This window comes from Brachypodium distachyon, chromosome 2 (assembly GCF_000005505.3).
Source record: "Brachypodium distachyon strain Bd21 chromosome 2, Brachypodium_distachyon_v3.0, whole genome shotgun sequence".
Classification (NCBI taxonomy): Eukaryota; Viridiplantae; Streptophyta; class Magnoliopsida; order Poales; family Poaceae; genus Brachypodium; species Brachypodium distachyon.
The window spans coordinates 53664625-53679665 of record NC_016132.3 but is presented as its reverse complement, the minus strand read 5'-3'; the positions used below and the strand labels follow the sequence as shown (position 1 = coordinate 53679665).

Sequence of the window (15041 nt, the reverse complement as noted above, 5' to 3'; positions counted from 1 at the left end):
GCAGTACACTGATTCTTGTATCTCTCCTCCCCGGCGCCGACGATTCCCAGCTGATTTCAGTTCTTCGACTTCTGTCAAGTCCCTCTTTAGCTACTAGCACCTGAGCTGATCACTCTGCTTTCTCCTTGACGGGTCACCTGCTATTGCCCGGCCAATCCTTCAGCATTAGCCCACACTATTATAAATAAGCTGAGGCGGCAAATGAGCCGTCTTTTCCCGGCCACGACAAAGCGTAGAAAGCAGATCTGAAAACTAGACTAAAACTAATCATCGTCGTTACAAAGCCAGCATCACACGGGCCGTCTCTGAATCACACGAGATGGTTGGTGTCCCCTCTGCAGCTGACCGTTCGGCTTTTGTTTAATCGCCTTGGGCGGCCATTGCTGCTCTGCATCTGCCATCATGCATGCATGGCCTGCGTGTGTGGCTGCAGCATGCCGCGATGCTCACACTCATAATACGTCCCAGTGCCAGCCAGCCGCACTGGCTCAAGCCCCCCCGCTGCAACTTGCGGGTTGCGGCCGCAGGGCCCCCGGGAGCACAAGGGCACGCAAGATTCATGCAAATCCAACTCGACGCACACAGGCGGGGGGAAGAAGTGGCTGTTGCTTTCGTTTTACGTTCTCCGCTTCTTCTTTTTTGGCCTCTCTGAATTCTTCTCTTCCCGGCGGAGTGGCAGTGGTGACCACAAAATTTAATTTAATTTTGGAATAGTGACCACCATATGCGAGACGGGGACGGGAGAGTATCAGTGTCGCAACTCGCACCAGCTCGTGTTCTGCGCCCGCGACTTTTGTTCGTGCGAGGTGAAAGTGGCGGCACTGAGAATCTGAGAGTGGTATCCCTTTCGGGTCATTGATCCGCCATTGGGCTTTTGGACGCGTCAACTGTCGTGTATAGAGGTTCGCCTTTGCAGAAATATTCAGATTCCTTGCAATTGGCTGGTATAGTTGGGGAGTGTTACAAGCGTAGCCTGGAGATTCCAGATTCCGAGTCCCCTTCGACCTTTCCCAGCCCGGAGTACCGGACCACAAGGATGCTGGCATGATGTGCATGTCGCAATAAGGCAAAACATATCATAATCCCGGGGCGGTATAAACGTACAAAGAGAGAGAGCTACTAGTGATCCATGCTGTTATAATTAATTACCTCCTGTTGTACCGCGCTCGCGCACTGCATGAGGCATTTTTCTTGAACCGAGGAAGGGTGCGTCCTGTGCTCCCATCTGGACTGCAAGAGTAGGTCTGCAAATATTATGCTGTAGTTCACCGGCATGCTCCTTGTGGTTGATGCCCGGGCAGCTAAAATATTGCATACTTCAAATCGACTGCTGTACTGTAGTCTGTAGAGTACTAGAGTAGCAGAAATGCAGAATCATTGAACTGGGGCACTGGGCACAGGTAAACCTTATCCCATATGAAGCATGCAAGTAGGGAACCCCGAATACTGTTATAATAACCTACATGTCTCACAAGAGAATGTTAGACAACTATGGAACATCATTGCTTAAGAACATGACATACCAGTAACACCATGTCATTATCAATATCTGGAGCTCAGTTATCGTGGTTCCTGAAATGTTCTGTTCAGGCTCATGGGTCTGTGATCATATTCAGCATCTCCTTGTAAAAATGTAACTGATGCAACTGGCGGATACCATGCGCATACAAGGTGCCGGAAGAATCGTCATCTCCAAAGAGATAGTCAGCAATTGCCACAACCCCGATGTCAAGGGATCAGTTTGCAGCCAGGGACATATACTAAATATGCTCCAACTAACAGGCATTCCTTTTCATAAAGCCAGACCTTTCAGAAGGTACTATGTGATATGGAGCAGAACCTGGGAGACCTAATTCAGGTATTGCGCTGTGCTTGTGTGATCAGCGCCATCAAGTATTACACCTCTTTGAATGCCGGAGCTTTGGTTACTTTGGATATGCGGACTCCAAATATAGTTGTGCCCATAAAATTGAAAAGAAAATGATGTTTCCACAGAGAACATGGTAAAAGGTGCATCTATTATTATTATTTTTCGAGTATAGTTGTGCTTGTACTCAGGGCAAAAAAGGGTGCAAAGATATCATCTGCGCCAGTTGAAAACTAAGCTATATCTACTAAACATGCACGATAAAAGCGTGAAAATGGCCCGGTGAAAGTTAAAGGCCTTACTGATCAAGCAGAAAAAGTAGCGGGTAAAAAGTAATGTGCACTGCTGCAACAAGCTGAATGCTAACAAGCTATTGGCAGAGACTAAAATTCTGTGATGGGGTGATTTCCTTTTTCTTGGAATTTTTTTTATCAGAAAGTGGATCTGCTTACCTCTGGAGATCGCTTTCTGTTACCTCAAAATGTTGTATTAATAAGTAGACCCAAATAACTGATTTTCATGGCCACCACATAGAGCCAGTTCAAGGAACATTTCGTAGTAGCAAAGAAGCAAGATGATTGAAGCATAAAAAAAGGGAATAAAATAAAATAAAAACTATAATAATGAAATGTAGAAAACAAAGGGAGACACGCTTACAACAGCTCGTTTCTTATAGTACAATTGGAGCTCGTGACAAATACTGTATTCCAAGATAATTTCAGGAAAATATGCCATGGCTATTTAGTGGAGTAAAAAAAAGGAGTGCACAACTCACAGATTGTGACATTGGTGGTAATATAGGGAAAGAACCACTTATCACTACTATCATAAAATTAACGATGTTCACTAACCCTGGCTGCCCTTTCAACTAGCAGGAATGCCAAAGGTCTAGAGTTATACCAATTAAATGGACTAACTTACAAGTAAGACTGGACCACACATAGCTCATGCCTCATGGGTTCCTCTACTGTGACACTGACACATGAACTTTCATGAGAGCAATTTGAACAAGAGAAAACATGCATTCTCCATAATTTACCAGATACTCTGTAACCTCAATCCACTTTGTTTGTATAATAACCCGAGGCTTGTAGAGTGACTAGTGAGAAATCAAACATATAGAAATGTTTTCTTACATACAATTGATAGGTCTATCTTTTTGTAAGCTTCGCATAGTTGCATAACTTCTCTTGTACCAGTAGAATACATAACAAACGTTTTCCTTACGACACTAGTAATTTGCATTTTTCCATAGCAGGGTTGAGTGAATAAAACTGTCCTAGTAAACCATTTTAAGCAGGTAAAATGCTTGAAACGGTAATATTGAATTTACATTCACTGTTTGGCCTGTAATTATGCATAGACTGGATTAAGTGTGCTCAAGCATAAGACAAAGCTATCTGGTTGAACCATATTGCTGCAATGCTCCATATGGTCAGCTATTATTGCAGAAAACAACAGTTTTCATGTCTGTGCATTTTCATATAGATGCATTCAAATTTAGTCAAAGTTGAGACATCCTTTGTTGGACGGAGGGAGTACTTTATTTTCCCCCAGATATTCACTGATAACAGCGCACTGTCAAGGGTCTGATGTTAGGGTTTGTGTCGAAGTTGTTGCATTACTCTTCCAACAGCGACATTCATTTGCATTTTGTAATCCATCTATTTTTCTTCCAAAAAAGATCGGACTATTTTTAGTGCAAGGAGCTGTTGGATGAGACCTTCCAGCCCTTAGTATTAGTTTACTTCGTGACATTCCAGTTTTTCTATATGGTTTGTACTTAAGTGCTCCCAAATCAAAAGCCGCCTATGCGTGATTGCAACAGACAAACTAATAGTAAAAGCTAGAAAAGAATGTCGTGGGAGTTACAAGCATGTTCTAACACTACGTTTTACTATAAGCCTCTCCTATAGCTTTTTCAATAGTAGTCTTTTTTTCAATAGTAGTCAATCAATAGAAATATAATCGAACTGTTTTTTATGATTGATTTGATTGCTTCACAAAAAATCCAGATTTCACACCCCAAAAGAACATGTAGGCTTATGCTTGGCATTTCCAGCATTTATAAATAATTATTTAGTTGGGTGCGTTTTCCTCAACAATTCATCATTTGGGGCCTCTAGATGCATAATAATTTTGTTTTTTCCTAATAAAACCATGATCTAAAACATATCTGCCATTGAGCACCCCTAAAGCAAAACTTCAGTTCCCTTTCACAGGGATACTATCATGGTCTTCAATATGCTTTGAACATGCTACTTTACTTCAATAAAGGGTATCATGCATAACTACTTGCATGTGGTAACACCAACAATCTGAACATCCTAACACATAATGATCCAAGCAAGAGCATGAAACTAGCATGACATTTATCATACATGTACCATTATAACAAAGGGGTTTCGGATTACCATCATATTTATCTTCTGAAGCACCTCCATACCAAGATATCGTCCACACCCTGCACTGATAGACAGTAATATTAGCAGGCAATCCTGCATCCCTCATCAAACAAACTAAGAAGTGCGGTCCTGTTTATGACCTTGTATACAGATATGTCTAGTACAGATGGATTCGAAAATGGACACTGAAACAATTCAGACGCAAAGGTCGTGGTTGAAATCTTCCGTACAAGTCACACAGTGCAGCACTCCCCATACCCACAAAGAATACAAGGTTTTCCCAGAAACCTTTTCAAAATAAGTGCATTACTGTATGTTGATTGGTCCAGGACACCTGAAGCAGAGGCAGTAAGTTCAGAGGTTATTCACATGAACATCTGATAAATCTGACAAGTTCATTCCAGACTAACCTGTCCATGCAATGCCACCAACGAGACAGAGGTAATTGTCTAGCAGAGCTGACTCTATAATCCTCTGAGTCCAACAACACAAACTCTGAACCAGGAAATTCATAAGCATTCAGTCAAATCAGGTTTTTGCATCAACATTCCCCTTGACAAACAGGCCGCACTAACTTAATTAGATTTCCTGCAAAACATTCAGAAGCTGATAAGCATATATGGCAGCTCACATCCAACAGCACCTTGACTCATGCCATTTTCCATTTGTAAGTGGACAACAAGCATTAGTACCCATCTGAGATAAATGATCAGGTTATGTGATCAATACGCTCTCAACTTCTACAACTCTAGAAAAATAACCGCAAGCCGTATTCCATCCTCCTATTGGCTCCACCGTGTGCACCTACAACCCTGGCAAGAGTGCTTGGCGCAGGCAAGGCATGCGAGTTCTCCGAGCAGAACCCACAGACGCATATCATCAAACAGGTTGCGGCTGGAGAATCAGAGATGTCATCGCACCCCACGCCACCACCGGACTACCGGAGCAGCAGATCGGATCAACGAGACTCAACCGGATAACCACGAGGAGCCCGTCGCGGTTGCTGGCCCTGCAGGATAGCGGCGAAGGTCAGAAACGAGCGTGCGATCTCCGTCTTCGTGCCGTCGATGGAAATCGAACCTAGCACTAGCAGGCTAGGAGCACGCACCAGATCGATCGCACAAACACACGTCCGAGCCTGGGCGCCGAGTTCGTTCTGGCCCGTGGATGGCGCCGTCGCGCTTCCTCCGGAGTGACCAACAGGCAATGGCTGGTGTCCATTGTCGTACGCAGCATCGACCGTTTATCCCGTCGGCGTCAGCGCCACTCCCGTATGTTTGTGAGGCCTGGAGCCCTGGACGCAGGACGCCTGTTGCCTGGACAAGTTGGACAGGAAAATAATCTCAAGAAACCTGATCTCTCGGGATATCTCCAGCCACGTGGACAGATTAGCCCTTTAAATTAATCTCAAAGCATCGGGGAGCGAGAAAAAAAAAATCATGATTATAATGCAGTGGATTTTCACGTGGCACAAGATGGACGTGATCTTTCAGCTTGGAAGAGAAGACCAGGTTTTTTAGGATTATTTTCCGACCCCCAGAGGTCACATGACTCTTGAGTCCCGACGTCCGGCCGTTTCTCTTTCCTTCGTTCCCTTCTGAACTCAAACTCGAACATCTAAAAAAAAGAGTGAAAAGCACTCACAGCCATTGAAGTTTTTTTTTACAGCCGCGCCCACTGAAGTTGGTCACGAGATCCAATTTACCTACCGAATGTTTGGCTGGACCATCATCCAAATTTCTTTTCCTCTTCTCATAGATGATGTTACTATTATTTGAGTATTAATAAAGCTAGCTATGATGGCATTTCCCAAAAAATAGAGAGTAGACCTAGCAAAATAGTCTGGAAATTTGGAAGCTGGGAACATAAGAACTCTTTTTTTTTCTAAACTTAGCTAAAGTCAATTTTGAAGTTCCATAAAGTAAAAGAAAACCTCACATAGATGATAACGTGTGGAAATTTAGCCTTATATAAATTTTCATAAAATAATATGATAATTTGAGCTCGGTGGATCACAATAATTTATGCACAACATGTTACATAAATCAATTTGTGAATTTCACACTGCTTGAAAACGAACTTTTTTTAACCAAAACTTGAAGGGCTAAATTTCTACGCATTGTCTAAGTGCTTGATATTTTAGTAATTTTAGAATCATAATACCATTTCTTTTTGTTAAGTTTCGGGGGGAAAAGTGAGTTCACACGTACCTAGATCGCAAATAGGCATTTCTGGTAGCAAAAGGCCGGAGAGACTGATAGATCAACTCGCTTCCTCAGAAAGTTCATTCCATGAACAAGCGGACAGAAGCATCATTTTCTTCACTTGTAAACTACCGGGCGGATCCATTTCAAAAAAACTACCGGGCGGAGCTCATATCTACGCCTTTTGTTTTCTAGCCCAACAACTCATCACCAACCAGGTGGTTTTCAGGCTTACATTTTTGTCCGTCCATTCCGTTGGGTTCGCAACGTTGTCGCGTTCCTGGTGAGGTTAGCACAGATTCCGGGGTGCTCGGCCACTTGTTCCGTCTGCTAGCCACGGGGACTACGTACTCAATCCACGCAGGAAAACTCCAAGTGTGATGTGGCCGTCGCCTTCCTAGTGTTGATAGGAAACTGTAGTCATGGTCATGCACGTCAGATGCATCGCCCCTTGTCAAGGAAAAGGAAAGCACAGTGCGGTGGTCTTAAGCAGAAGCAAAATCAGTAAATCCCATCACGGTTGAGAATCTTGGGGTGGAGTACAACTCTCAGATCAAAGCACAGAACAGCTTAGCATACACCCTCCCAGATGTTTTTTACATATAGTACACAGAGCAGCTTAGCACCCAGGATTTTACATACAGTGCACATAGCAGCTTAGTATATACCTCCCGGAATTACACACTAGTACGAGTGACAACATCAACTTATTTGCACAACACCTCAGCTACAGTACTAGCTTATTGCGGCACAAAGGCAGCTATCTAACGATCTAGATCCGTAGTTCCGTACAAAACCATACTATGCCCGGACGCTGTTCGTTGCCCCCAGGGACAAAGGGGCTATAAGGTACATACAACCTTGATGTATTTACAATCATGCATCTGGATGCAACGGAATCACCCAACCAGGGCAATCCGGTCGCTTTCCAGCAAGGGAGTAGTAGGCAAGAACCTGGGGTTGCCTATCCACACAGAGTTCTCCATCTGCTGTCACGTGTCGCACGATGTCGGGAGGCGTAAACTCAATGTTCCAGAAGGGTCTAGCCATGAGGAGGAGGTCAACGCCTGTTGGGGACGCTCTATACCCCTGCACCCATATGTACCTCAGCGAGGGCATCTGGAGCACAGCGAGGGACAGAGCTCGCTCACTGAAGCAAGAGCTCCTAAGTTCAAGCTTCCGCAGGTTGGTGCACCCCATTGCAAAGCGGACTAATCCGTGGTCAGATTCACCAACGTTGCCCAGCAACATGTATTGGATGTTTCCACTGTACTGCCCGATGTACTCAAGGCCCATGTCAGAAAGCCCTCCCGGTCTCAGGTAGAGAGCGAATCTCCGGAGTTTGGTGCAGCTCCTTAACAGAGCACGGACACCATTGTCAAGTGGCAGATCTGTTACCTCCTTTTGTCTGTCGAGTAGGACAAGCCGGAAATCATAAAGATTTTTGCAGAAAGTCCCAATAGACTCCAGAGCCCCATTGGTGATATCAGACACGTAGGCAGCTATGTACTCCAGGTCACGGCAACCAACAGCTACAGCTGTCAGGCCTAGCTGAGAAACTCCTCCTTGCTCTTCTTGTAGGCCTGGATCATCATCCCCTCGCTCAATTCGAAGTCTCCGCAGTTTCTTGCATGTATCACCAACAACCACTAGCCCTCTATCGCCAATCACATTCCTCACCTGTGGACAAAATTTATTGTCAGGCAAATTGAGAGTGTCGCAGGTTTCAGACAACCACAATACAGCACCTCTATATGAGAAATATTACCTCAAGAACAAATAGATTCGGACATTTTGAAATAACCTGGCAATGATCCTCAGCTGTGAGGAAAGTGTACTGCAAGTCCAGTTTCTTAAGTCTTGCAGAAAAAGGAAAAATAACAGGTATCTCATTTTTCCCCATATACGTAAGCCCCAACAAGCATACTCTTGGCGGAAAGTTGACCTTCTCGTACTTTGTGAGCTCTCCTACCTCATAGAACGATCCACCAGCAAAATCTTCCAATGCATTGGCTCTTTGAAAAAAACCAATCAGGTCTGAAAGATCACACTCACTCATCTTCAAAGAAAGCAACGATTTGCAGTTCTTTGCTAGTAGTTCCAGATCAGCTGGGGCCACTTTGAGTTCAGTCATGTAGAAGTTCAATGTTACCAGAACAGAATTGTTGGCAGCAAGTTCATGAAGCCATTCATCACCTTTATCAGTAATGAAGCATTCTTCGAGAAATAACGTTCTCAAGGATCTGCCAAGATAATTTAGAATAACATGTTACTGCGGTAAAAGCATGCAATCATAGCAGTGACAATGATGAAACCACTGTGAGAATATGGATCATCCATCTTGCTGAAGGACCCTAGAAACAGTTGTGTGCTAAGACATAAGGGAAAGTGCACACAACTTATATCCAGAGTGTTTATTGCCTCCAATGTTCAAAAGCAAATTATTGTTGAACCAGGAAACATACAAGGTCATAGACAAAACCTTATGAACATGTCCAAGTACCCCCCAAGTTCTGTGTCATCTTCCATTAAAAATAAGAACAGCAGAACAGTCATCGGAATGATTGCAGCAAGGTATTTCTAACCATAAAGGAGCATACCGTACATGCATGTGTATCTTACCTAAAGCATTACTCATCCTATCTAGGATGCTAAATTTTCTTTGTACATTTACATAGGTGAACTTGGAAAAGCTCGAACGTTCAAAATAGATCTATACGTTGAGCATATACTAACGTGCTAGGGAAAAAAAATCCCTTACACAACTCCACAGTTGCATAATTCATACTAAGAAAAGTTAACATTGACACATGGAAAAGACTTCTGCCAATTGAAAAAACAGAAGGGAAAAGATGTTGGCTGAAAGACACGACAAATTGCCACATTGATCTGATCATGATAGAATTGATTGATAACAGAAACCACCAACTTCCAACTTTTCACTAAAAGTATGTTCTGCCAGGACGGAGGTAGTCTTGTTCAAGCCCAATCAGAGTTGTATGTTAGTACTCCTGGGGAAGATTGATCACCTGCCTGCTGCTACCTCAATTTATAGTTTGCTTAAGCCTGACTTAGCTGAGACTTCTGAGCTGCTTTTGAATCATCACTACATACTAGAGGCTTCACACATCCGAATCGGGCATATATTACGAAGAAACGCTAGGTGAACAAGAGAATAACACCAGATCTCCTAATTCTCCCTCCTGCAGAGTCTTTTGCATGCACAGTTACTCATATTAATTTGTTGTAGAAAATTCAAAGGGCTATGACAGCATGACCCAAATAAATTGCGGGTGGAAGCTAACTGGACACCTCCTTCCAGTGAATCCACAAAGTGAGTGAACTGGGTCTTGACTCACACAATGCCCATGATAGAACAGATACTAATTAGAGAAACTGACACGTAGCCCAGCCTTATCCATTACCCCATATAGCTAAACCACCTAACAAAGATCATCAATTCCACCCAGATCAATCCCTAAATCCTCTACGAGGAAAAGGCGCAGAAGATCAACTGCTGAATTACTGCAACCATGCCATCACACATCAACAGGCAAGAGGGGAAAAAAAGGGGCACGGGTGCCTGTGAAAAGCATGAGAGAGCGCTAAGAGCTCCCGTAGTACCTGCAGGAGCGGGCGACGAGGCGGAGGGCGTCGGTGGAGAAGCCGGAGCACTTGTCGAGCTTGAGCTCCAGCAGCATGTGGCCGCGTGCGCGAACGAGAGCGGCCAGGTCGGCGTCGGTGACGGTCATGCGGCGAAGGTGGAGTGCCTTGAGGCAGTCGAGCGGCACGGCGAGCTCGGCGACCCAGGGGGCGGCGTACGCGCCCCAGTCGTCGGGGATGAGCCCGTACATGGCGGCGCGGGGCTTCCCCTTGAGCGCGAGCGACTCGAGCCGCGGGAACCGCGCGCGGAGCCGCGAGGGTTCGGCGGCGTAGCAGAAGGCGACGGTGACGTGCTTGCGGGTGAGCGCGTCGATGCGGTGCCAGCGGCGGCACACGAGCGACGCGGCCTCCCTGTCGCGCGGGCCGTCGACGTAGCCCATGACGAGGTGCAGCGCCTCGTCGGGGACGCCGCAGCCGAAGCTGAGCGCGCGGTGGAGCCGCCGCGGCTCCGGCACCTCCCCGCCCATCGGATCGGCTACTGCGCGGGGCCGGCCCGCCGGAGATCTGGCTCGAACCCGGCGGGAGACGGGGTCATGGAGATTCCTCTCCCCTTTCCCTGTGGGCTTGCGGGAATTATTGGAGGGAGAAGGGAGGGGGGAAGGGAACGAGATGAAGAAGAGCAGCAGCGTAGCCCCGCGTAGCAGAGGAGCGAACGGGAGTGGGGGATTGGAGAGGCAGCGTTTACTTGTTTTTCTGGTGCACGGCTGGGCCGTGGGCCGGTGGTGCCGCGCCACGTAAGCCCGCCGGTGGAGGCGGTAAATGGCTTCGCCCACCGGGTACAGCACAGTACCAGTACGAAGGCTAGTAGGCGTAGCTCCGTAGTATACTAGCCGCTCAACTGCACAACGCTGACGAGCGAGCTTACGCACCACGTTATGCATACGGTTCTGTCATGCTTTAGCCCTAATCTGCTATGGCCCACAGCGATCAGATGAGTCTTGCTGTGATAAAATCATACGAATTTGATTGTAAGTAAAACTTTGGTCAGCCAGGAATCGCATGACTTGGGGGAAAATTATAGAGTATGGATATAAATTTGCCAACAATACATTAAAAAATTTCAATTTGTGCACGGCCAGATCTTCATATCAAAATCACAGTATTTCACTTCCTAGCGGTTTTGACAAAAGCCGAAGTAGGGTTGTAGAGACGATGATAGTCAGCGACGAAACCCGCGAAGATGAGACGTGCAATCCAAAGATAACGGTATCGACAAAAACAAAGTAGGGCATACAAAAAAGGTGGGGCTAGAGCAAGACCACACTTCAGTCTTCCTATCATGAACACCATGTTGGTCTGTTTTTTTTCAATTAGAATTCAGCATTTTTGTTGTCCACATCAAACCCTACGACAATACTAGCAATAGGGGTCACTACTACCTTGCTTGGAGGGATATCTTGGTCAGCGTTCTTGGCTAAAAAACCCGTTGTTGAAGGTGAGGAAACCAAGTAAAGCAGCGACGCTCTTGAGAAAGGAAAATGTGTGCCTTGTTGATCGGATGGGGTAGGCGGTGTTGGAGTATCTCCTCTATGTAAACCTCGTGCCTCTTCGGTGTTGGGGCAGGACAACATGAGACCATCCTTACCGGTGCTCGGAAAACCCAGACCCCATAACGGTCCAAGATGACTATTAATATTGTTGGAACAAACTATTCGGTGGCATCAGAGGAGAAAGTAATTAAGCAAGGAGGATAGACAAAACCAAACATTGGCATGATAAAACTGAGCACCGGTGCCTCATTTTTTAATGACTCACTTGATGGTGCATGGCACGGGAGGAGCCCCTTGCTGAACCTGTTGCCAGGCATAGAGTTGTCAGAATACTCGCAGAAGTATGTGCCTTATTCCATGGTTTATCACTTGCTCAAAACTTGGGATGTACTCGTGTGGTCGTAAATTCGGATAACCTCGAAGAAATTCAGGCCATGCAGCAAGGTGGGGTGTTGAGTACCCCGAATGCGATTATATATGAAGATTGTTCCATTTGGCCACAAAGTTCATCATTACCTTTGGCAATGTCTCATCGAAACAAACACAGTACTGCCAGGATGAGAACCTACCATTTGGATAGACGATTAGACGAGCTTCCTGGATTTGTTTACTCTACACTTGCTGATGGTGTAAATATTTACCGAATCAAGAAAATTTATCTTTGTGTTAAAAAAAAATAGGGATAGGGGAAGGAAGGGAGAAGGTAAGTAGCAGCCAACGCGGTAGGTTTTCTTTGTTCTTGACAGTTGACGGAGAATTACAAATTTTGATTAAAGATTTCGAACGACCAGATGAAATGTATCCATCGTGACTCAGGTGAAAAGTATCCATCATGATTTATTTTTACATCAGTGTCGCTATGTTCGATTTTTTTCTTCTTCTTTATGTGCGTATCCAGAAATACAGCACGAAACACAGAAGATGGAAAAAAATTGTGTGGGCACGGCCGCTACTCATGTGGTAGCAAGTGGATTTATACAACCCCTGTCTTTTGCAAGATTGTGCTGCACAGGGCTCGTGGATTGCATTATTGCGTAGTTGCTTGTTGTGGTTGCCTGGCTGCCCAAGCAGCTCTTCTTTATACATATACGGGGATGTATCTTTTTCACTGGACCACAAGTTGCTGAAAATAGCAATACAAATTTGGATGAGACCAGCCTATGCATAGCTATGGTTTGCATAGAAAAGCGACGACAGGTATAAAACATGGCAGTAGGTAACCATGATGCGCGTCAATACACGTAATGATGTTTGCATGATGCTGCTATCTTGTCTTCCCATATTTTCTGGTTGGAAATTCCTAATATAAGAAATCCTAACTTTATTGTAAGTCAAATTTCTCAAATTTTATCAAGTTCATAGAAAGATTTACAAACATTTACAAGTCCAAATTAGTTTCATTAACTCCGCCATTACTAGATATATCTATTTGATATTGTAGATCTCGTTAGTTTTTTCTATAAACTCGGTATATATGGAAATGGAGGGAGTACTTACTACGTGTTGATTATCTTTGAGTTGTAACAATGGTGATGTGAGATCCTTTAGGAAGGCATGAGTTTAAAATCTATTTTGTGGAAACTGAACGGCGAGGCTAGATTTTAGCGTAACCAGACCAAACAGTGCCGCTGAATGGCGAAGTAGATAAGTTTGTGATTGACCGTGTATCGAGGTGTGACTGCATCATACAGGTGGCCTATAGTAGCTCACAGTTTGTACTATTCCTTACCATGTACTCCTTCCGATCCATAATAAACACAGCCTAAGTGTCTTTGATTTAGTATAAACTTAGATCAGAGAAAATACTAGTTGGAGACAAGCTTAGAGTCTTGAAGAGGGCTGCTAGGCGAGATCCGAGATGCCTAGCTACTTCAAAGCATGGGAGGACCCACGTGGAGGGTTGTGGGGGCAGCTGCCCCACTTGATTTTTTGGCCATTTGTATTGGGTCCATTTATGAGAATAAATGCCTCCAATTAGCCTATAGAAATGCCCCACTTTGCCCTTTTTGAACCGCTTCGCCCCCTCTCAAATTCTTTCCTAGGTCCGTCCATGCTTCAAAGGTGTGATGCCCTTTCAAAAATCATCTGCATCTGCAGTGCTAAGAAGGTATGTCCACTCCTCATTTCATAAGCAGACCAGAACTTACGTGGTAAATAGAATTTTTACGATGCTTAGGACCTGGCTGATTGGATCTTAAGATAGACCACACCTCCTCACTCTCAGAACTTTTGCCATCCTAAACCTCTTTTAAGTCATACGGAGTAGAAAATATTTTTCGTTAATTATGTGAATGCTACCGTTATATATTGTAAATATAATAGTTTATGGCCTAGCCCTAAGCGCAAAGGCTCCGCCAAAAATAATAATAATCAAGACCCACTCTTTCAGTGTTTATGGCCATTGTATTGTTTTAAACCCATAATTTTTAACATCAGAGACACCCTAAGTTCACATCAAGTGTACTAGTCGTACAGTGGCCGCTTACTATGGACAGACAGGAGAGTCAATGACTTTTCAAGGCAAACATTGAAAATAAAATTTTGGTTTTCTTGTATATTTATAAATCACATGATAGTGCAGAGGTTTAACTGTAATAATTTTCTGGAACTGGATTAGGCTTCACTGTAACTGTAATATGTGTTTCTTGGCAACAGTTGGACCAAGGGATTGCAGCAACACATGCATCGAAAACTGCATAGGAGTTCAGAAAGTTTAGTGTATTTTATCGACTTATAAAAAGGATTTTTGGTACATCTTTTTTATGTGCACGTATCTCAGGGAGGAGACAGATATATCTTGTGCAGTGTGTGCGGTGGCTGTGGCGGAGCCGCCGGATCTCGTTCCGGGGAATCCAAGCCCAGGCAAAAAGTAGCGATACTTCTCACTCTTCAGGTGCACCATCCACCTGGTCTGACCTGGTGGTCCCGGCTCGTACAGAATCGCCGGAGGCGGGCCCGCGCATGTGGCCGACATGTGGGCCACTGTTAATAGTCCGATAGAAAGCTCAGTTGTTCATAAATTTGGCGAGAGATACAGGTACAACCCAAGTTTTCGATCATGGTCATGGAACTCGTCAGTTGGGCGCTGGCAATGCGTCAAAAAACAGTAAGTAAGATGGTGATAATTGGCTTACTAAACGGCAACAAATGCAGGAGACCGGCATCACAGCGGTTCGCAGCTCTTACTAGGACGATGTTGATGCCCCGTTGTTGCTTAATTCATTTAATAAGTTGGAACGGTAGATCGAGAGTTTTCACCAGGAAAGCTCTATCTTTTCTTCAAAGACAATATCTCTAGCGAGAACATAATATTTGTGTGCGTTGTCGGATCCATCCATCTAAAGGACATTTAGAGGTTTTCATCCTGCAGATTTGGTGTTCTCCGTTTACACCAGTGTTACCGATTGCTGTT

The 15041-nt window shown here is 44.7% G+C and overlaps 1 protein-coding gene and 1 long non-coding RNA gene across 2 annotated transcripts; both read right to left on the bottom strand.

Annotated features, from left to right (window-relative positions):
- Nucleotides 1-1040: 1040 nt before the first annotated feature.
- LOC104582904 lies at nt 1041-5677 on the bottom strand. The gene is made up of 5 exons (XR_002963978.1): nt 5381-5677; nt 4965-5281; nt 4683-4860; nt 4413-4606; nt 1041-4331 (listed from the first exon to the last, which is right to left on the bottom strand). It is a non-coding gene; the product is annotated as an uncharacterized LOC104582904 (long non-coding RNA).
- Nucleotides 5678-7011: 1334 nt separating this feature from the next.
- LOC100829997 (coronatine-insensitive protein homolog 1a) lies at nt 7012-10816 on the bottom strand. The gene is made up of 3 exons (XM_003564581.4): nt 10101-10816; nt 8245-8719; nt 7012-8156 (listed from the first exon to the last, which is right to left on the bottom strand). The coding sequence occupies exons 1-3, from the start codon at nt 10604-10606 to the stop codon at nt 7353-7355; spliced, it is 1785 nt and encodes a 594-aa protein (XP_003564629.1). The 5' UTR covers nt 10607-10816; the 3' UTR covers nt 7012-7352.
- Nucleotides 10817-15041: the final 4225 nt, after the last annotated feature.